This window comes from Meles meles, chromosome 3 (genome assembly GCF_922984935.1).
Source record: "Meles meles chromosome 3, mMelMel3.1 paternal haplotype, whole genome shotgun sequence".
NCBI lineage: Eukaryota > Metazoa > Chordata > Mammalia > Carnivora > Mustelidae > Meles > Meles meles.
Genome location: NC_060068.1, coordinates 47,761,950 through 47,785,331, shown reverse-complemented (window position 1 = coordinate 47,785,331; position 23,382 = coordinate 47,761,950). Strand labels below are relative to the sequence as shown.

The window sequence follows — 23,382 nt, the reverse complement described above, 5'->3', positions numbered from 1 at the left end:
TAACAGAGCTAAAGCCAGAAGTAAAGAAAGAGAACAAAGCCAGGAAGAGCATTCTAAATGGGGGCTCCAGGTCTGCCCAGACTCTGTTCTTTTTAGTTCTCCTGGCCCCCACCATTTGAGCCACAGAAAACTTTTACATACGTGTCAAAAACATGATTCTGAACTCTCAAGCAACCTGTCTTTGTTCTTCCTTCTTCCTGGAATAATTTCCCCCCTCCAGCTGAGGCCAGATTCTTTTTTTTTTTTTTTTTAAGATTTTATTTATTTATTTTGACAGATAGAGATCACAAGTAGGGAGAGAGGCAGGCAGAGAGAGAGAGAGGAGGAAGCAGACTCCCTGCCAAGCAGAGAGCCCGATGCGGGGCTCGATCCCAGGACCCTGGGATCATGACCTGAGCGAAAGGCAGAGGCTTTAACCCACTGAGCCACCCAGGCGCTCCTGAGGCCAGATTCTTTACTGCCCTTCAACCACACTTAAACATCACTTCTTCAGCTCACCTCAAAGAAAACAAATTGCCTAAATGTCTGTTCCCATTAGCAGTAGACAACTACTGTGAAATTTCTGTCACATGGTATTAGTTATATGTGTGCACCCATACCCCCACTCTCTTCTCCTCAGACTGTGAGCTCCAAAGGCCACTGCACACATGTCATTTAGCCTTGTATGCCCAGCAGAGAGTAAGTGGTAGGCAAATGTCTGTTGAATTCCAGTGGATTACAGAAGAGCAAAGACAAAGCACATACAGGTAACCAAACACTACAGCATTAAAATCAGTTATCAGGTGAAACTGCTATGCTAATAAATCTATTTGGACCAAAAACTGGGAACGAGAAAATATGCTTATCTTTAAGAAGGCTCTAGGATTGGGGCACCTGGGTGGCTCAGTCGTTAAGCATCTGCCTTTGGTTCAGGTGATGAACCCAGAGTCCTGGGATCCAGCCCTGCATCGTGCCCCCTGCTCAGAGGGAAGCATGCTTCTCTCCCTCTCCCACTCCCCCTGCCTGTATTCCTTCTCTTGATATATCTCTCTCTGTGTCAAATAAATAAATAAAATCTTAAAACAAACAAACAAACAAAAAAGAAGGCTTTAGGACTTAACAGGTAGTAGTAGATTAATTATCTCACAGACATTAACTAACAGGGGACACTTAGACAAGAGTGGAAAGCTTCAGACTGAAAACTGATGGCCATCCTGTGGAAAAGTCAGGAGTGATGCCTGGCATATATGAGAAAAGTCCATCCTCTCTATGGAGAGAGGGCCTGAAAAAATGTAATTAACATACAAATTCCCTTAATCTATAACGACAGACAAGATAATATAAGAAGATTGTGACACGTGAACTTCACTTACTTTAAACTAAACTGAGGGCAAGTTTTTCACAAATTGTTTTTCCTAATACATAGAGAATACACTTCAATGAAAAGACATCACATGCTACATTTGCATACTCAAGTATTTTTTAATGCTTATGATATGTCTAACACCTACCTGGGTATACTGTAAACACTAAAAAATGATTTTAGGACAGAATAAAAACTGCAATATCTTCCTGTTCTCATAATGAGGTTACAAAATAATGACCAGAATTTGGACATATAGAAACTAGGTTGTAAATATCACTAGAAACTTGGTCTTATTATTCTATAGTCACAACTTGTTTTTGGATCAAAAAGGATCCTATCCAAAAGTGTTTTAAAGGTATTTAATTTATCTTTGTCCACCTTATTCGCCACATTTGGCTTCAGGTTGTTTCCAGAAATTGAATTCATTCTCAAAGGACAAGGATTTGCCAACCTTATGACTATTCAAAGAATGAGCTCCAGGCTTTGGAAGTAACTCTGTAAGAAGAGTTTCAAAAAGGTTTTGTGCAATTGCAGCATTTTTGGAAAAGTTCTTGGGTTCCTTTGGTGACTACTTTTAAAGAGACAACATTCACATGTTTTCATAACAAAGCAATCACATTACTTTGTAGAAACACTCTGTGCTTATGCAAGGAAGAACCCAACCATGGTTTTTAAAAACCGGAATCTATGAATGACTGTTGCACAAATCACAGTAGAAAGCTGAAACTGCAATGATCAAGTTCCCAGTGGTCAGGTCTGAGCAGAAGGAGCCAGACAGGGATACCTGTGTCTGACAACACACAAAGTCCCAGTGCCCCAGAGTTTGCTGAAGATGCTCCCTCTATCTACCCTGTCCTACCCTGTCCTCGGCATAACATTAGAGATACTTTCAATGTTAGATGTGTTGAATGGAAAGGAATCTTGGATTTATAGTGGAGAAAACAGACCAATCAAAGTCAAGAGATCTACTCAAGGATCAGAGACACTTCATGGAGGTATTCTGCCTTCTGTGTCTTTACCCTTCCTAAATCTATTGAGGTTGTTTGAGTAAGGAACCATCTAAGGGGGCTGGTTCAGATTAGACTGCTGGGGCATTTGAATTTTGGCTTCAACACTTCAGAAGCTGCTATGATCTTGGGCAAGTTGCTAAGTCTCTGTGAGGCATAAAATGCAATGAGAACCGCACCTACTTCATATGTAAAAGCACTCTGGTGTCTACCACGTAACGATGATATCACACCTCATCTAAGCTTTAATATATTTTCAGAAGCTACCTTGTCTCTCCTTTGAAAAAAAATTTAATCTCAAAATATTCCTTTCCTCTGCTCTTGTTTTCCTTAGGGGCAAAGGCCATATGTTCTTCATGACACACAACATGGTACCCAACATACAGAACTACATAGTCAATGTCAGCAGAGAACAGGAGCAAATCTCTTGGTTGTTATCAGCTGTTAAATACTGCCTCTCTCCTACGCCACTGGTTATTCTCTCATTTCAGGTATTGATGAAAAATCTGATGTTTTGATTTTAGTATCTGATTTCCACAAAGGTGCTGTGATTCTTTGTAAAAATTTTTAGAAAAGATTCTGATCAAGTCAAGAACAAGTGTAAGAAATCTACCAACTTCATGTGGAAACCCGTCTAACTTTATATACTACAGAACTTTATTCTAAGAGGAAAGGAAAATATTCTTGATGTTTCCTGTAAGCACTCGCAAGACCACATTTTATGTTATGTAGCATAATATTTAAGCTGTTAGGATCAAGTGAGGTGCTATTTTCCAAAGATTTATAGAAACAATACTGTGATAATAAAAGCTGTCACAATGAATGAGTTTTTCATCACTGTTATCCTATAGCAACTCAATTCGCAATACACTCTTTATGGCACTACACCCTAGGGGTTTCAAAATAATTTGTAGGATCCCAAGATCATGGTCTTCAGGTAATAACCCCTAATAGTAAAGGACACAAAATTGAGGTTATTTCTAAGGTTCTTCCCAGTTTTTAACTCACTGCATGAGATGGAAGACATAATTTGAAAAATCCAGAAGATAACAAATAAGGGTATAATGATAAACCTGATATATGGGAACTTAAAGAAAACACCAACCTTCACATGCAACTCAGTATCTCCATGAGGGAAGAGGCATGTCTGCTAAACACCGCAGTGTCAGAGACTCCACTGACAGCATACAGAATAGCATATGGAGAGAAGAGGAGAAATAGAACAGGGAACCAGGGATCCAGGGGACAAATGGAAGATTGTACACATTAATGTTAAATTAGCATTTTTTCTTTCTCTTTTCCATGTAACTCGATATCCCTCCTGAGTTCTTCTTTCTTCTCTCCCCGCTCCTTACTCACTGTTGCCACCTTCACATTTCCACTTCTCCGCTCAATCTCTTCTTTTTTAAACCCATCTCATCACTACTGTGCCCTCCGTCTAGTTGTTCACATCACAGCCCAGCTATGGCTACCTCATTTCATCAAGGGCCTGCCTAGTGTCCTTCTTTTAGGAGAGGGGAACAGAAGAGATGAGAAAATGTTTTGATAACTGGAGGACGGCGCAGTCAGAAATCAGACTCTCCATAAGGCCACGTTGCTAAGGTCCACTCAAAGTCACGTTCTGATGGACTTATTTATCCTTCAATGCTAGAATCGAGAAGGCCACTTTATTGGTAGATAAATACTTTGCAAAGAAGCTTGAGGAAACAGTGCTTTATGAGAATACCGTCTGCCATTTATGTAGCTCATGTACTAGGTATGCTGTCCAAGTAGAGTATGATCACTCTTAGTCCTCCCACGGTCTTTCATTTTACCAAAGTCCAACATACTTATATGCATACTGGGAGGTGAATATTCTAAAACAAATCAAACAAACAAAAAAAACCTTGATTGTGGCCTTAAGTGCCAACAGCGAGAGAATGCAAAAACCTCAGCAAGCAGTTACCTTTGAGACAAGGGCATTTAACGTGGGAGACAGAAACAAAGCCCTCACTTTTCATTTTGTACACACTTATCTTGTTTTATTTTTCTAACCTTATACACATATTGCTTTAAAACAGGTCAACACAGATGGAGGAGATTATGGTCCAGTTTTTAAATTCCTTCTTTCTATTATTCTGTCATAAAATATGTGATAAATGTTAATGAGAAATTTAAGAGGTTGTAAAAAATGTACCCAAGTATGACAGCCAGAGTTATCTTTGTTAACATTGTAACACCTGTTCACATCTTTGATAACACTGCAGTTTGGAGGAGTTTTCAAAATTGTAAGTAAGAATGTTGCTCAGTTAACAATCAACAGATGTTTATTATGTTACGGAGTATAAGTCACTGATCTACCTTTAAAGTGCTTAGAATTTTGCTTCCCTGTACTGTGAAAGCATTTTCTCTTAAATCTATACCATGGGCCCTCACACATTGCTAGGAGAAACATCAAATGGTATAGCTGCTTTGGAAAAAGTCTGCCAGTTCCTCCAAAAGTTAAACAATTACAATATGACCTAGCAATTCCACTTCTAGGTATATACTCAAGAGAATTAATAGCGTATGTCCACACAAAGACTTGCATGCAGTCACAGCATTATTCATAATAACCAACACGTGCAGACAAGCTAAATGTTCACGAACAAATGAAGAGACAGACAAAATGTGGCATAGCTATATAGTGGAATACTATATAGCAATAAAAAGGAAGGAACTGCTGATATATGCTACCTCACAGATGAACCTCAAAAACCCAATGTTAAGTGAAGGAAGGCAGATATAAGAAATCACATACTGGGGCATCCGGGTGGCTCAGTCAGTTAAACATCTGCCTTCGGCTCAGGTTATGATCTCCGTATCCTGGGGTCGAGCCCCACATTGGGCCCCCTGCTCCATGGGGAGGCTGCTTCTCTCTCTCACTCTCACACTCTCTCTCTCTTATAAATAAATAAATAAATCATAAAAAAGAAGAAACCACACATTATACGATTCCATTTATATGAAATGTCCAGAAAAGGCAAATTTGTAGAAACAGAAAGTAGACAAGTGGTTACCTGGGGCTAGGTGGGAATGGGGAACAAATAGGCCTAAGGAATTTTATTGGGGGGGTAAAAATGTTCTAAAACCAGGTATGCCAACCAGGCACACCACTCAGTAAAGTTACTGAACTGTACACTGGAAAAGAGTAAATTTTATGATATGTTATATATGTCTCAATAAACTTGTTAAAACTAATCTTCTCTGGAGACATCATGTCCCATTCTGAATGGGACACGGAGTAACTGATGACAGCATCCAGATTAGTTTCTCTTATGGAATGCAGTTGAAGTTGGTTCTGCTTCTCTGCTAGGAGTAAATAATCAAATTTAAGTTCCGATAAAAACACCCGTTGTCCTTTGAGGAGAAAGAACGGTCACTAAGGTGACTGTGGCAGAGTCTTTCTGCAGGACCTCTGCTTTACGCCATTTGAAAACGTGTGAAATGCCTAGGGCTGAGCACTTAAAGAATCAGAAAGACGGTGAAGCAGAGTTCTACTGGAGTGCAGCAAATGAAAACCAATCAGCAGTTTAAAGATGAGGAGCCGCAAGATAAAACTCAGTGCCAGGAAGCAGGATGTGAAAATCAATGGCTTGTAGATAACAGTCCTGGACAACAAATGGGATAACAACCAAAGCAGTAAGCAATATTTAAATAAGCTGGTAGGTCACTGAACAATTACAACAGGACATCCTTTTAGCACAAACTAAAAACGAAGCTGCCATGTTGGTTTCAAGGAAATGCTCAGGTACCCTCCCGAGTGTCCTCAAGGTCTAGCTGATGTAACAGAAGCTCACTGACTACATCACAGGGGCATGAGACTATCAGGCAGGCCTGTTGAATTTTGATTAATTTAATTACTTTTTATGTCAGCTTCCCTCCCTGCTACCAGCCTACCCTCCCTACCTGCAGGCTACCCTCCACTGCACAGCAAACCCCAGACCTTCAACAGCAAAGATGAACATAGCTATGGTTACTGAGAGCTCATGATGTCAGGCAGTAGGGGAAATGAATTTCTTACATTTCTCATTTAAACATGAAAGCAAGCATCTGTGAAACAGCTGACTTAAGTTTTCCCCTTTACAGATGACAAAAGGGAGACTTAGTGGTGCTAAGTATCTGGCCAGGGTCACACTTCAGGAGACAGGAAAGTTAGATCTCAAACCCTTGTTTCCCGAGCCTACATTCTTAACGTCTTTATGAACTACCTTGATAAATCAGTGATCTCCCTGGATAGTACACTCAAGCCAGAGGACTGATTTGGCTCATTAAATCCCTTTCCAAGAACATTTTAGACCAGCACACTGTTTGATTTTTTTCCATCTTTTTAAACTCCTCTGATTGTTTCACTTTAATAAAATTTTAATGGTTTCTAATGTTACAGTATTTTATTGCTATTCCAAAGTTTCTATTAAAAAGTACACTAGATAACCTGTCAGAATTGGTGACCTGGAAATCAGAATTTTAGAAAAATGTGGACACACCCACACGTACACACATGGAAAGAGATAATATATAGGTAATATACAATACGGAGATTCTCTTTCTAAATGAGCCCTTTGGAAGTTTGGAATTAAACAAGCACTAAGAAATCAAGCTATCCTCAAACATTATTTGTTTTTGCTCCTCTTGCCTCCAACGCAAGACCACGTCTTAACTTCAAGCCTTATTCTGATTGTATGATAAATGCTTTTGTGGCAGGTCATTTATTTTTACTTGAATTCACAAATGTCAAACATGTTCTTAAAATCTTTATTACATCTTGCTAATACAAGAGTTTCCTTTTAAGGTAAATGTTTATGTTGCCCACATCCATCCTCTCTTTCTCCATATATATCCAGTTGAATAAATGTCTGGAATTCCTATGTCTCAAATTATTAAAGTATGTTAAAAATTAAAATTGCATTAGAAATATGCTACATGTGATAAAATTCATTATTTGAAATATGAATCAAGGTAAACTTTTGCCCTGAAATATATCAGTCAATTTAGATCCTTTGTGCAATTCATTGAAAATAACTTAACTGGGCACCTGGGTGGCTCAGTCAGTTAAACGTCTGTCTTCCGCTTAGGTCATGATCCCAGCGTCCTGGGATCAGGTCCCACATCAGGCTCCTTGCTCAGCGTGGAGCCAGCTTCTCCCTTTCCCTCTGCCTCTGCCTGTTGTTCCCCCTGCTTGTGCTCTCTCTCCTTCTGTCAAATAAATAAAATCTTAAAAAAAAAACTATGAAAATAACTTAGCCATTAATAAATCGGATCCACAAGAGAGTTTATGAAATTGAAGTGTATCTGGAAAAATGTGTGTCAAAAGTTAGGTTTGTTACAAATGTCTATACATTGGGAACAGAACATTCAGAATGAAAAAAGTACTGAAAGGGGAAAACTAGGATCTCAAAAGGAAATATACAGCTAAATTAATGCATTTTGGTGATGAATAAATGTGCAGCCTCACCTCACTGCTAATACAAAGATGAGTAATTAAGTCAAAATTCTCGGGCTGGTACCTAAAAATTCTAACTGCTACAGACAGAAAATTTGATTAAGAAACTTTAAGAGTAAGATTTCCCAGGTAATATTCAAGCGGAATATCAGTAAGTAGATTATATACCTTAATTAGAGGGCTGGGGTGTCAGCCTCTCTCACTCACTAAGAGACGATCATTGGAAGAGATTATACATTGGGCACTCTGAGAAAATCAGTAAAAAAAAATGTGATGTGACTCTGCTAATGTGTCCTGGATTAGTACGTGAGTTAGTATCTGTTAACAACTTAAAATAGTACTTTGTACATAATAAATGTTCAATGAACATTAACTATTAATTAACAGCAATAATAGTGGCAGCTCAATTCTCTGGGGTTGATCACATGCATGCAAGGTGAGCCCAGATAAGGGAGAGCTAAGTATGGCTAGTGACAAGGAAAGGCTTTCAAGAAAGGAATTTTTTTTTTTTTAAAGATTTTATTTATTTATTTGACAGAGAGAGATCACAAGTAGGCAGAGAGGCAGGCAGAGAGAGTGAGAGGGAAGCAGGCTCCCTGCCGAGCAGAGAGCCCGATGTGGGACTCGATCCCAGGACCCTGAGATCATGACCTGAGCCGAAGGCAGTGGCTTAAACCACTGAGCCACCCAGGCGCCCCAAGAAAGGAAATTTTGAGTTGACTTGTAGAAGTACACTGAGACAAAGAAAAGAGGGAATTGCTTGAGAAAGGAATAGAGGTGAGGAGGGAGTGAAGGGAAACTAACTCAGAAGTACATTTGGTCCATCTGTTTCTTATTCTTCCGTACCCTCACCTCTTAAGTAAAGGGCCAGTAGTGCAACTGCTTAGCTATAAAGATGTGCATGCTAGTATTAGGAATGAGACTGAAGTGGTTTATGTGTGCTCAGATCATGGAAAGTCAACTTCTTGGCAGAGGAGAGGAGGTCATGGAGGGCCATCAGAGATTCTGGAATATAGAAGTACGGATAAAGTATTCAAGTTCAGGCCTAGAGTGAGCCGTCCTGGCCTTGAATTTGAGCTGTTCTATGTCAACTAGGCCTCTGCCTAGTTGCTTAACTTCTCAGACCTTCCATGTTCTTATTTGTAAAATGGAGATGACAGTAGGTGCCGATTCCTGTATGAAAATGAACGTGAAGTGTTAAGCACCCTGCCTGTCACAAAGCGAGGATTCTCAGTAAGGGCCAACTATTATCAATTATGAGCCTAGGTTCTAGGTGATAAGGGCTGTATAGGAAGACAAGCCATTCTAAAACTAGAGAAGAAAATATCCATTGGGACACTCGGACTCCAATGACTCTGAGCTTAGGGATAATTCATCTAAGTTACAAAGTTCAAAACCAAGAGGTTAGACTGGGTTTCTAAGCATCAAAATTTTGCTCCTCAAATGATTTCGAATATGTAATAATCACAATGCATGTAACACTGACAACTTATCTACCTCCCTCTTAAAAATCACTCTTATTCTACTACCAAAGCAAGAATTCAAAAGCTCAGGAAGTAGAGAGTGTCTAAAGTTTTCGATTGACTCAGAAGTGACTACAACAGGCCTAGAAATTACCACTTTGTAACAAACAAAACAAAATAAACAAAAATCTCCATAAACCTAGAAAAATTTACTAAAGACTGCCAAATGGGCAAACATCCTAACTGTGGAGAGGATTCAGTTATAGGCCAAACTTTCTTTTTTTTTTTTTTTTTAAAGATTTATTTATTTATTTGACAGAGAGAGATCACGAGTAAGCAGAGAGGCAGGCAGAGAGAGGAGGAAGCAGGCTCCCCGCTGAGCAGAGAGTCTGATGTGGGGCTCAATCCCAGGACCCTGAGATCATGACCTGAGCTGAAGGCAGAGGCTTAACCCACTGAGCCACCCAGGTGCCCCTAGGCCAAACTTTCTATAGAAGTATCTTGTTTATGGGTTTAATATGGCCAGGGACCCCAATGCCCTCTGAACTTCAGTAATAGATACATATAGATAAATACAGAAATACCTATCTATATATGTATGCATCTCCTCAACACAGCTCTTGGGTTCCAGAAGGGCAAATACATCTTCATTCTGTATTCCCTGCCATTATGGAGCCAAGGGTAGATATTCTAATATTTGTTGAACTGAAATGAATTTGTCAAACTAGGTGTTCCAAACAAAGGTCCGGCTGTTTGGGTTCTTCTGCTTCAACATGGTTAAGATTATCTTCTATAAAATTAGTTTGCCAACATCTGAAGAGTTTTAAGCTAAGAGAATTCATTCAAACAGCTAACAGACTTTCTCAATCTACTAAAACAATATCCTTAACTGAGTAGACTATTGGGAATGTGAAGATGTAAAAATTTAGGGGCTGCTGGGTGGACCTGAATCATTCCGCTTTGTGGAACAGGAACATAACACTGCCTGCGGCTGACTCCTGGACTAGGGGGTTGCAGTCCTGGGCTCCAGCCTTATTTGTGCCCCTTAATACTCCTGTCACTTCAAACATCTATCAAGGGCTGTTTAAAATGCTACGTATACCTCTTTTTAAGAGAAGCTTATAAAAGAATGATTAAGTGCAAAGGAGATAGATGGTCTTTGCTAGTTGACCTTTTTCTTGGGCTTGAACAATTAGAATAGAGTTAGGATTTTATTTTGGTCTAAGAAAACAAAAACTTTTTTTTTTTAGATTTTATTTATTTATTTGACAGATCACAAGCAGGCAGAGAGGCAGGCAGAGAGAGAGGAGAAAGCAGGCTCCCTACGGAGCAGGGAGCCCAACGCCGGGTTCGATCCCAGGACCCTGGGATCATGACCCGAGCTGAAGGCAGAGGCTTTAACCCACTAAGCCACCCAGGCGCCCCAACAAAAACATTTTTAAGGGTTATACCTATGGGATTTTTTTCCTCAATCAAGTGTTATCTGTCATTGAAGAGGAAAGAGTATCAGCTTAAGTTGACAAAGCTGAGAGGCAGAAGAAAGGGTAGCCAAGGAAAGCAGACACTGGAAGAGAACACGACCAAAGCCTTTGAAATAACAAATCAAAGCAGCTAATAAAAGCTATTCTTCTTCCAAAACTTCAGCCTGAACTCTGATACACAGATGGAAGATGCTTTTATAAACACAAGTCTTTATGTGGAACCAGGCTGTGTCATAAAAAAATGAGTACATGTTGAAATTAAGCAGATAGAAATCTAACTATTTTTTAGGTGCCGCCCAACAGGTTGGTACAAAAAAAAAATTGGGTTTATTTGTTCATCTTAACATTTATATATTTATCTTAGTATCATTTAAAGTTACAGTGATAAAGGGGCGCCTGGGTGGCTCAGTGGGTTAAGCCTCTGCCTTGGGCTTAGGTCATGATCTCAGGGTCCTAGGATCAAGCCCCGCATCGGGCTCTATGCTCAGCAGGGAGCCTGCTTCCCCCCTTCTCTCTTCCTTGCCTCTCTACCTACTTGTGAGCTCTGTCAACTAAATAAATAAAATCTTAAAAAAAAAAAGTTACAGTGATATAGAAAAGAAGCGAATAATGAAAGATTCTTTTCATTTTTCAAACAAGAAGGTTTGGGAATAATAACCACGGAAATAATACTTGCAGCTTTTTAAAAAGCTATACAGGGAAGATAAATAAATTTTATTACAGGAAGCTAATCCTTGTGACCAAAATATTTCAGTTTTCAGTTTCTAAAACCATAGGAGTTTATAGGCCCAACAATGTGCAAATCCCATTATGAACATGGATCCTTTAAGAGGATAGTCACAACCCAATATTTGAAGTGTTTTATATTATTATATATTCCTGTGCTCCCTCATCCTACTCCTACACCCTCTCTCTCAAAAAAAAAAAAAAAAAAAAAGTGTTGGAAGAAGTTTGTGTGAAGTTCCCAAGCAAAGCCAGACAGTCTCTAAGGGGAAAAATAAAGTATAGTCCATGTTTTCCACCACTTTCCCCCTCTCTTGAGGGGAAACAGGAAAGAGGATGGGAGAAAGACACCCTGAAGCTCTGAATCGAACAACAAAACACGCATCACCGCGACGGTAACGACCAGATGACATCTATAAGGCAACTTCACCTTCCCACACGTCACTAAGAAGTAGGGCAAAAGAAACAAATGTTGTCTGCTGCTTCCTGACCGGCCTTAGAGATCTGACGGCTTGCTCCAGACGTCCCTGGGGAATGATCAACCTCCAGTCGTTGCCTTCGGGTCCAATCCTTGACATCCCCACGGGACTGCAAGTTGCAGCCCTCTCCTGACCCACTACCGTGCCTCCTCCTCTAACACAGCATCAGAGAGGGGAGGGGGGAAAAGGCGACCCGGCGCCACCGAAAGAATTCAAGCCACAGGGCCGTCCGTCCCCGCTCAAGTTCCACTCCAAACCGGTCCCCGGCAGAGACGTCTGGGCAGCGCGCTCTCGGCCGCCGGGGCTGGGTCCCCGCGGAGCATACTCACTGGGCTGAGCCAACTTTGCTCTCTCTCTTCGCGAGCACTTTGGCAGGCTTTGTGTCTTCCACATCTTGCTGTAGTTCGGTCATCGGGGCCGCCTGTGGAGGGCACCTTCAGGCGTCCCTCCGCGCTGCCGGCGTCCGGGGCGCAGGCCCTGCGAAGCGCGCCTTCCCCGCGCTATCCCCGCGCGCTCGGGGGCTCGGCGCATCCAGGCCGGCCCGGCGCGGCGGGGCCGCCAACCTGGACACGTCCGGCCCGCGGCGATTGGTCGGCTCAGGCGTGCGAGCCGGGGAGGGAAGGGGCGGGAAGGGGCGGGCCGAAGCCGAGTGACAGCCTCTTGCACCAATCGGGAGGCCCGGGACGCGCTCGAGGAAACCTGTTGAACTAGTCCGGGCTGGTGGGGGGGGGGAGGAGGCAGCTAATTGGCCACGCAGGTGAAACTGCGCCTAAGTAGGCTCGGTAGATGTAACCTCCCGGTGTGGGGGGCTGTTGCCTCCCCGACTGGAACCCGGGGGTTTGAGAAGGGGGTGGCCCGGCTGCGGCTCCAGGAAATGGTTACGCCTGCGCGAGGCGCTCTCGCACACAGATGCGCTGTGTAGGTTGGCTTGGGGCCTGGCCTAATGATTCACACAGGATGTTGCCTCCTTGGGGACTTCTCCGTCGGGGCTTCATCAGTAGGTCAGTTGAGTGACAAAGGTAGTGAGACCTGGTTGTCTCTAGGGGTGCTCTGGTGAACCCTTCCCGGGGCTAGCGGCGGGGACGGGGTGGGGGTGGGGAGGCATCCTCAAAACCTTAGCAACTCAGCGGGGGCTATGCCCCCGCGAAGTACAGTGAATGCCTCTTCTTCCAGCTTTTTGGTGAGGTTTGAACGTGGTGAATCGGTCTGAAGTTTTGCATTTCAAACATCATTTATCGCGCAGGTTTTTGAGAGCTACCCTGTTCCAGGTGTCGTTCTAAACATGCCCCTATTATACCAAGTGAAACATGTGTTGGTGGTTTTCTACTTCTCTCCAGAGCAGTTGAGCGTAAGAGTAGTTTTACTTGCTGGAAGCCCACATTTACTTTAAAACAATGACAAGGGGCAACAGTAGCTCATGACATTGGGGGGGGGGGGGTCACCAACTCTGTACTCTTTCTGGGGCTGCAAGTCCTTCATTTTTCTCTTAAAATTGATTTTAGATTTCAGAATAATTATGAAGACTACGGAACCGTAGCGTTCACATGTATGTATGTATATGTGTGCATATATGGTGTGTGAAAAATAAAACCTTTTCAGATAACTGCAAGCATTTGGGGGATCAAGTCCCTTCCAAAGTTTTCTTTTTCCCTCTCCATTTGTTAGCTATATGATTAGGCTGAGAGAGCAAAAGCATCTTTTAGTAGCCTGTTTGCTCCAAAATTGATTCTCTTGACACTTGCAAAATAAAAGTAAAAGAAAAATGTTTACGTAAATTCCATGAGAGTTGGCCTGGTAGGTTGTGCTCTCTCTCTCCCCCCAGATTTTTAAAAGATTTATTTATTGGCACACATGCACCCCAATGTTTATAGCAGCAATGTCCACAATAGCCAAACTGTGGAAAGAGCCCATGTGTACATCAACAGATGAATGGATAAAGAAGATGTGGTGTACGTATACAGAGAATATTACTCAGCCATGGAAAAGAATGAAACCTTGGGGGCACCTGGGTGGCTCAGTGAGTTAAAGCCTCTGCCTTCGGCTCAGGTCATGATCCCAGGGTCCTGGGATCGAGCCCCACATCGGGCTCTCTGCTCCACAGGGAGCCTGCTTCCTCCTCTCTCTCTGCCTGCCTCTCTGCCTAGTTGTGATTTCTCTCTGTCAAATAAATAAAATTAAAAAAAAAAAAAAGAATGAAACCTTGCCATCTGCAATGACATGGATGGAACTAGAGGTATTTTGCTAAGCGAAATAAGTCAGAGAAAGACAAATACATGATTTCACTCATATGTGGAGTTTAAGAAAACATGAACACGGGGAAGGGAAGGAAAAATAAAATATGACAAAATCAGAGAGACAAACCATAAGAGACTCTTAACTGTAGAAAACAAACTGAGGGTTGCTGGAGGGGAGGCGAATGGGGGGGATGGAGTAACTAGGTGATGGGCATCAAGGAGGGCACTTGATGTAATGAGCACTGGGTGTTATATGCAACTGATGAATCACTAAACTACCTCTGAAACTAATAATATACTATATGTAATTAATTGATTTTAAATTAAAATAAGATGTTGGTTGAAAAAAAAGATTTATTTTAGGAAGAGAGAAAGAGCGGGAGCGGGAGGGCAGAGGGAAAAGGGGAAAGAATCTCAAGCAGACTCCCAGCTCAGTATTTCATTCTTTTTTAATGGCTGGGTAATATTCCACTGTATATTCCACATTTGTTGATCCATTCACCTGCTGATGAATAGTTGGGCTATTTCTGCCTTGTTGCTCTTGTGAATAGTGCTGTTGTGGACATTGATGTACAAATACCTGTTTGAGTCCCTGCTTTGAATTCTTCCGGGTAAATACCTAGGAATGGAATTGGTGGTCAGATGGTAGTCACATGCTTAATCTTTTGAGAAACCCCAGTCAGGCCCCTATGGATACCTGAATAAGGGCAGGTGTTTAAAACTTCCTCAGCATGGGCTTAGAGCTCATTTAGTGAGCACATGAGTACCTTAGAACTTGTTCTGTAGTGTGTGGGATGAACACTTAGAATAATTCAGTCTTAAGTAAGAAAGGAGGGGAGGAGGATGGGTATTTGGGCAGGTCAAGAAAATAGCACATAGGGGCACCTGGGTGGCTCAGTGGGTTAAAGCCTCTGCCTTCAGCTCAGGTCATGATCCCAGGGTCCTGGGATCAAGCTCCACATCAGGCTCTCTGCTCAGTGGGGAGCCTGCTTCTCTGCCTACTTGTGATCTCTGTCTGCCAAATAAATAAATAAAATCTTTTTAAAAAAAGAAAAGAAAATAGCACATAGGCCTTTCCTAGAGTGGAGAGGAATTAGAAGGGAGCAAGTAAAGGGTGGCTGGTGGCTCAGTCATGTAAGTGTTTGCCTTCTGCTCAGGTCAAGATCCCAGGGGCCTGGGATTGAGTTCCCTATTGGGATCCTTGCTCAATGGGGAGTCCGCTTCTCCCTCTGCCTGCAGCTCCCCTGCTTGTGCTCTCCTTTTCTGTCAAATTAACAAATAAAATTAAAAAAAAAAAAGAGCAAGCAAAAAATATCACTTTACATAGTAATATTTGCCTGGGTTTAAAAGACATTGTCAAACAGCTTCCTAATTAGTTTATTCATGGAGCTATTTTACAATAAAATGGAATGCAGTATTTAAAAAGTAGTAGCAGCAAACATTAGGGGAAATTTCACTGTAGTATGACAAAACTGAGACTTGAGAGTATGCCTACAATATATTTTAGGGGGCTCTTTGATTTTCTCTAATAAAAGACCCTTTACTTTTCTTCCTCCTAGCCTTTCGGAACATCATTTCTTGTTTCTAATATCAGAGGAGTTCTAGCTGTTACTTTTTCCAGTTACCGAACCAGGTCCAGTAGAAAGTGCCTAATCCATCACCTTTCAGGAGGTAGGTGATTTCTACTTAACAGCTTGGAATATTGATCAAAATTGTTCTCTTTTTGACGTTGATCAGATACACTGTATATTTGTCCATAGTCTCAGAGGCAGAGTTCAAATATGAGCTTGGAGATTCGAGTGGAGATAATGGTACATGTAATTACCTAATCTGCTGAGTGATGTCAAGTAATTACCTAATTTATAGCATGTGGCAGGCTATGTACTTATTAATCAATATAGGTACATATCAAGTGTCATCACATGCCTGGGATTTTGTGCCTGTTGTCTGAGGACATTTTTTTTTTTTAATATTTTATTTATTTGACAGAGAGATCACAAGTAGGCAGAGAGGCAGGCAGAGAGAGAGGAGGAAGCAGGCTCCCTGCAGAGCAGAGAGCCCGATGTGGGGCTCGATCCCAGGACCCTGGGATCATGACCTGAGCCGAAGGCAGAGGCTTTAACCCACTGAGCCACCCAGGCGCCCCTGAGGACATGTTTAAAAAGGTGGGCTGATGCTCTTATCAAGGTATAACCTGTAATAATTTAACTATGCATAATATTCAATGTATCAGTGTCCTAAGTCAAAGAACTTCATGAGCACCCATCAGAAACACTCCTGTTTTCAATTTAAGTTCAGTATCCAAAGGAGAAAATGGGAAAACAGAGAGTTCAGAAGCGAGCCCTACGGTGACACTGAAGAATTTGATTTTAAGACTTCTAAATAGAGTTTTAAGAATGAAAGTTGAGAAGCATTATATGAAGGGGACCTTTACTAATATGAAAGGCAATTTCATACATGAGTACAGCTGTTAAAATTGCAATGGAAATCTATAATATGGCGTGAAATCTCGTACTCTATAGGCTTTTGAAAATAATATAAGGAAAAACCACATAGAATGGTGGTAAACCAGTATTTTCCAAGTCAGATTATACTGCAGATGGGGAAATTTGAAGTATTCTCTTCCTTTCTCTTAGGGATGAAGCACCAACCAAGCTTAGCACCCATGTTTAGAGAAATGGACAAAATGGTAGGGGCTTGCTACAATAGGAATAGGTGGTGGTTGGCACACACTAGGATTAAATCTGATTCTATGAGAAAGCAAAAGCAGTAAAAAAAAAAACAAAAAAAACCCACAAAAAACAAAAAAACAAAAAAAAAAAAAACAAAAAACCCCTCTTCCAGCCCTATATTATTTAAAAATTAAAATTTAAAAATTAAAATACATGATGCCCCATAAAGAATACATTAAAATCAATCCCAAAGTTTTAAAGTAGATGTCTATTCTCTGCATGGTTAATGTCACAGATCATATGTGAGGTGAGGAGGCCTCTGAGACCACCGCTTATTGTGGTTTTCACATCAGGTTCTGGAGGAGCCAGCTGGATGGTTTGAATTAGAGAGAGGGGGACCTGGTGATTGAAGGTAGGTCTTATGACACAGCCTCCCTCTTCCACACTCAGACACACCGCCTCTCCTGCCCCTGCTAGACCCCTCCCACTTTATCTCTCTCATGTATTTGTGTTCTATATTGGGTTCTACTTCAGGGAGGGGGGAAAGGGTTGCCTGCCACACACTAAACAAAACTGAAAAGTAAAATCTGCAGTCATTTTTGAGAGAAGAGCCTGAGCTTCAGAGGGTATAGGGACTCAGCCAAGATGACAGTGATCCCCTGAGGATGAAGATGCAACTTTCCTGACTTTGGGTGGTTGTAGGGGTGCAGAAGAACAGACAGGGCAAAACCAAATTTCATTAATGGCAGAGACGCACACGTTACTGGAGAGTGTGTGTGAAGGAAAGCCCAAGGACACTGACACATTTGTAATGTTGGCGGGGAAGGAAATGTTGGAACCTAGAGCTATCTTTGGTGGCTGCCCTTTGGAGTTATCTATTGCTGCATAACTACCTCAAAACTTGTGGCTTAAAACAGTAACTTATTATGTTTGCTCCTGGTGCGGTGGACCCTCAGCTGGATGGTTCTCACTAGGGGTCTCTCATAGAGTCGGCGTCAGATGGTGCCTGGGTTTGGAGTACCATCTGAAGACTCAGTTGCGTTTCAGGTGTACTCCTATGTCTGTTGCTTCAGCTGGGATGGCTTGAACAGGTGGGGACTAGCTGAGCATTTTGTCTCCCTCTATGGCCCACCACATGGCTATCCTGGGCTTCCTTACAACATGGCCATCTCAGTATATGTAGATTTCTGACTTGGTTGCTAGCTTCCTCCAGGGTATGTGTTGTATAAGGCTAAGGGAGAGTCTGCAAGGCTTCTTATGTGATAACCTTGGGTGTTAGGGGGCTTCAACTCTGCTGCTTTCTCATGGTCAAGGGTGAGCCACAAGGCTGCCCCACATTCAAGGTGTGAATAACAGGAGTGCATTTCACTGGGGACCATCTCTGGAGATGGGCTACCACAGTGCAGATAATAGATGAGGCCCTCTGAGTTTAGATACTTTGTCAATATGGATGTGGGTGAATGGGCATTTCTAAGAGCACTGTTCTAAATGCATGAGATATACAAGTGAACAATACAGGCAAAACCCATGGTGTTTGGTGGGTCTTGCATTCTAGTGGAGGAACTGAAAATGAGAAACATAAGCACATAAAGAACACAGTTTCAACAGATGGGAGGTACAAACAAAATAAAACAGAAAACAGTGGAGAATGAGGGAGGCCCATTTTACGTTGGAAGCCCAGGGAAGCCTCGATGAGAGGTAATGTGTCAAATTTGAAAGAGGGGAAGGAGGGAGCATGTGAAGTCTGGGTTCAAAAAAAGTTTGGCAGCCAGTGGAGAGAGCATGAGTAAAGGTGTTGAGGCAAGTCTGAGCTCAGCACATTCTAGGGACAGTAGGAAGGCCCCTGTTCACTATCATATGATCTCCCTGATATGAGGAAGTGGAGATGCAACATGGGGGGTTAGCGGGGTAGGAAAAGAATAAATGAAACAAGATGGGATTGGGAGAGAGAGAAAAACCATAAATGACTCTTAATCTCACAAAACAAACTGAGGGTTGCTGGGCTAGGTAGGGGGGGTTGGGAGAGGGGGAGTGGGGTTATGGACATTGGGGAGGGTATGTGCTATGGTGAGTGCTGTGAAGTGTGTAAACCTGGTGATTCACAGACCTGTACCCCTGGGGATAAAAATACATTATATGTTTATAAATAAATAAATAAATAAATAAATAAATAAATAAATAAAGAAGGCCCCTGTTCTCTACTGTGTCTGGAGTAGAAGGAGGGAAGAGAAGGTCATCTCTGAGAGATACTATCTTCTCTGTCTATTTGTTTTTTTTATCTGTCCTCTTCCTTGAGATTGGAATCTTCCCCAAAACAAGGAACTTGGGTGTTGTGTCTGCTACTCCATCCACAACACCTGGTTCCTATTAGTTGCTCAATAAATATGTGTTGAATGAATAAAGGAATCACTGGGTCATTGTTTCCAACCAGTGTTGCTCAACCATGATCTTCTGGAACTCCAGGGAACCTGAAATTTTCTTTTCTTTTCTTTTTTTTTTGTTTCTCTTCCTTTCTTTTCATTTTGGAATTTGCAGGGAAAAAAGAGAGTGAATGAAAAAAGAAATTTAACTCAAATTCCCCCCCACCTCAGACCTCCAACTAAAAAAAGAAATGTGGCTCATGTTACTTATCACTTGTCTGCTAGTGGACAGCAAGTGTTTCAAAGGGGTCAGAGAGGTCCCATGACTCCCAGATGGTCTGGCTCCAAAGTATGTCCAAGAATCACTGTTTATAATCCACAGGCAGTAATTTAAAGTTAGGGAATCTTTCATGTTTTCTTAGAGAAACATTCATACAACAACTTCCTTTCCTTGTTTTGGGAACTAATGATCATGTCATGCTTATGAAGACTTATCTTCCCCTGCGCCTTCGTTTTACGTGCTCTCTTTTCCTTCCTGGGAAATGTTCTGATGATGTAGTCTGCATGGTGCAATGAATACACTGGAAGCAGTTAATACTTAATTATTCAAGGAGTTTCTGCATGTTACTTTTTTTCTTTATATCACCTATTGCACACTTTTTTTTTTGGATTTTCATTCTGTTTTAGATACTTTTCATGTTATTCCTTTCTGACAATTCCTATTAGCATTTTGTTATCTTTTCTTCCAATTTGTCTTCTAATAGTATTCATTTTTTAAAAAGATTTTATTTATTTGACACAGAGAGAGAGATCACAAGCAGGCAGAGAGGCAGGCAGAGAGAGTGGGAAGCAGACTCCCTGCTGAGCAGAGAGCCCGATGCAGGGCTCGATCCCAGGACCCTTAGATCATGACCTGAGCAGAAGGCAGAGGGTTTAACCCACAGAGCAACCCAGTGCCCCAATACTATTCATTTTTTTTTTAAAGATTTTATTTTATTTATTTGACAGATAGAGATCACAAGTAGGGAGAGAGGCAGGCAGAGAGAGAGGAGGAAGCAGGCTTCCTGCCAAGCAGAGAGCCCGATGCGGGGCTCGATCCCAGGACCCTGGGATCATGACCTGAGCGAAAGGCAGAGGCTTTAACCCACTGAGCCACCCAGGCGCCCCAATAGTATTCATTTTTAAGAATTATTTAACAAACAAGAAAGCAAAAGAGGAACAGGGGAGAAGTTCCTCAGGCAAATAAGAAAGTTTTTCTATTTCCCTCAAGTAACCACAGCTTTTACTTTGGTTTTGTTTGAATTTTATAAACAGACCCTTCATTTGAGGTAGATTGCTCAGTCTTTCCTTCTTTCCTTCCTTCCTTCCTTCCCTCTTTACTTCCAACCAGTTTTTTGTTTGTTTGTTTGTTTTTGTTTTTGGTGCCTTTCATGTGCCAAGCTATATTCCATGTGATGGAGATGTAAAAATAAATAAGTGCCTATGTGCTATAAGGGAGTTCCTTGTCCACTGGGAAAGAGTTCAATAAGTGGTTGTCTACAAGATACATATACACAGAACTTGAGTCCAAACCTATCACAATTCTTTATCACAACCAGATGCTTGGATCAGACAATTGGGTAGCAGATGGTGGGAAGGGGCAGGGGATGGCCATGGGATGCTTCACGTTCTTCTGTTTTGGGTCACACACAAGTCATACCCACTCCCCCACCTAAGCCCCTTACATATCCACACAGCTTGTTGAAAAGGCTCTAGGCTGGAAGTCAGAACTGGGCCCTAGTCCAGGCAGTGTGCTTTGTGCTGGAATGTGCATCTATTAATGGAATACAGCATTGAAGTAAGAGAATGCTGGCCTCAAAGAAAGGGCTCTAGACTTCATGCTTACAGCTGTATCACTTTTTGTCTTAGAGAGACTAAAAGAGGGAAGGGGGAAGAAACTGCTTTACACAGAAATGTTGGAAGTATCTATTATGAAATGACAGTTTTAAATAAATTTTCATGAGGCAAGAATACTTATTAAAATCTATTCACCTGGGAAACTAAGTGCATTTACCTTCTTCCTATAGGACTTTCTGCTTCTTTGTATGGGCTTCTACCTTTAAAAGCATAGCAGATGAAAACAGAATGTTTCACTTAGCAGATGAAAATAGAATGTTTCCCTGTGTGTTGTGATCACAGGCTGACTAAAATCAGAATTTATTCTATTTCTAGTAGTAGTAGTAGTCAAAGTAATAAAAGTTCACCTTTCCTATTTATCAAAAAATAAATAATAAGCTCTTTGTAAAACACACATTAGAGGGAGATTCAGACATTGGAAATGCTTAGTCCTATAGAATCCCAAGCCTCCAGATTTCGAGAAAATGTATAAATTAGTAGTAGGTACTACAAAGAAGCAGGAGGTGAGAGCAGGTGGCTGTGGTCTTGATTTGTGGCTTCTCAGTTGCACTTCTCATGTGGTCCTACAGAATTTGCTCTTTTGCCCCTTCTGTCTGAGGGATTGTCCATGGTCTCCTTTCAGCAAATAGCTCTTCTTGTTTGAGCTCCTTCAGGGAATTGTCCTGTGGCAAAAGAGTCTCAGCATGGGAGGGGTGGGAATGAGGAGAGGTCAAGTGATTGAGATTCGGACTGATCTAAGAGTCCTAATATGCACTTGACCACCTTGGGCACCTGGCTTACCTCCTGTAAACCTCCATTTCCTCGTCTGGGGGAAAAAACAGAAGTAGCAGTAGTATCTATGTTATAGGATCACTGGATAATTTAAAAGCTTATGTATGTAAAGGAATTAGTAAAGTATGCCAGGTACCTAGTAAGCACTCAGTTCATTTAAACTATTGATTATCACCATCATATTATTACTGACCAGAATAATATTTTAACTGCCCTCCCTTATATCATCAGCCCTCCATATTTAATGAAAACCCACAGTGTGTGGAGTATTATGTCGTATGCAAGAAGGCATCACTAAAGCTGTAGAAAGTGTAACATCTATTCCCCTCTGAGTTCTCAGCCCTCTTCAAGCTGATATCCTTGTATCAGAAGCTAAGGCTCCATCCTTAGATCAATGATATCTATATGTTTAGCTTACTAGATCTCATCTGTAATCTCGCATATGTCCTGGGTTTTTTCTTCTCTCAAATATCTTTGCCACCATAAAAGTTTTAGTTTAATAGTGTAGAAGTCATTGGATTTAAGAGGTAATCAATAGGAATTCTGAGGCTTATGGAGGCTTATGAGAGCTAGGATGACTGAACATTCTCATTTGTTTGAGAGAGTCCTGATTTATTCCCACTATTATGGCTTATTTATAGAAGGGTCCCCTCTTTAAAGATATCCCTGTTTGGAAAACTTATTGACAGGTAATCTACAGTTGGACCAAACTAAAATACCATATTAGCTCAGGTGTTTAGATTAAGCATGAACTCTTGGACTTGATTGCCTTGCTGCCCAGTAGAATACCCTCTGTCACTCATTGTATTCCCAGATTTTACTAAATGACCTGAAACTTACCAGAACAAATGTGTTGCAAAAAATATTTTCAGACCATAATGCTATGAAACCTGAAGTCAAATATAAGCAAAATTTGGAAAGCCCACAAATATGTGTAGGTTAAAGGACATCCTATTAAATAAGGTAGGGGTTAACCAGGAAATTAAATAAGAAATACAAAAGTAATTGGAAGCAAATGAAAATGAAAACATGACAGTCCAAAGCCTTTTGGATGCAGCAAAGGCAGTCCTAAGAAGCAAGTATATTGCAATAGGTCTGCAAGAAAAGTCTCAAATATACAACTTAACAATACACCTAAGGGAGCTAGAAAAGGAACAGCACATAAAGCCTAAAGCCAGCAGAAGAAGGGAAATAATAAATATTAGAGCAGAAGTAAATGATACAGAAACAAACAAAAAACAAAGCAGTAGAACAGATCAATGAAACTAAGAGCTGATTCTTTGGAAGAATTAATGAATTTGATAACCCCCTAGCTAGACTTATCAAAAAGAAAAGAGAAAGCACCAACTCAATAAAAATCACAAATGAAAGAGGAGAGATTACAACCAACACCACAGAAATAGAAGTATAAGAGAATACTATGAAAAATTATATGCCAGCAAACTGTGCAATCTGGAAGAAACGGACAAATTCCTACAAACCTACAAACT

At 41.3% G+C, this 23,382-nt stretch overlaps 1 protein-coding gene across 10 annotated transcripts in view; it reads right to left on the bottom strand.

Moving 5' to 3' along the window:
• Positions 1 to 23,382, bottom strand: part of GRAMD2B (GRAM domain containing 2B) — a 127,915-nt gene that overhangs the window by 59,896 nt on the left and 44,637 nt on the right. For 2 of the 10 annotated variants that reach the window (XM_045999551.1, XM_045999559.1), the window contains exon 1: positions 12,289 to 12,531. The exons of the other annotated variants lie outside the window; for them this stretch is intronic. In XM_045999551.1, coding sequence (XP_045855507.1) covers positions 12,289 to 12,371 — 83 coding nt within the window. In that variant the 5' untranslated portion in view covers positions 12,372 to 12,531. Of the gene's footprint in view, positions 1 to 12,288; positions 12,532 to 23,382 lie in introns of those variants that run through there. 10 annotated transcript variants of the gene reach the window in all.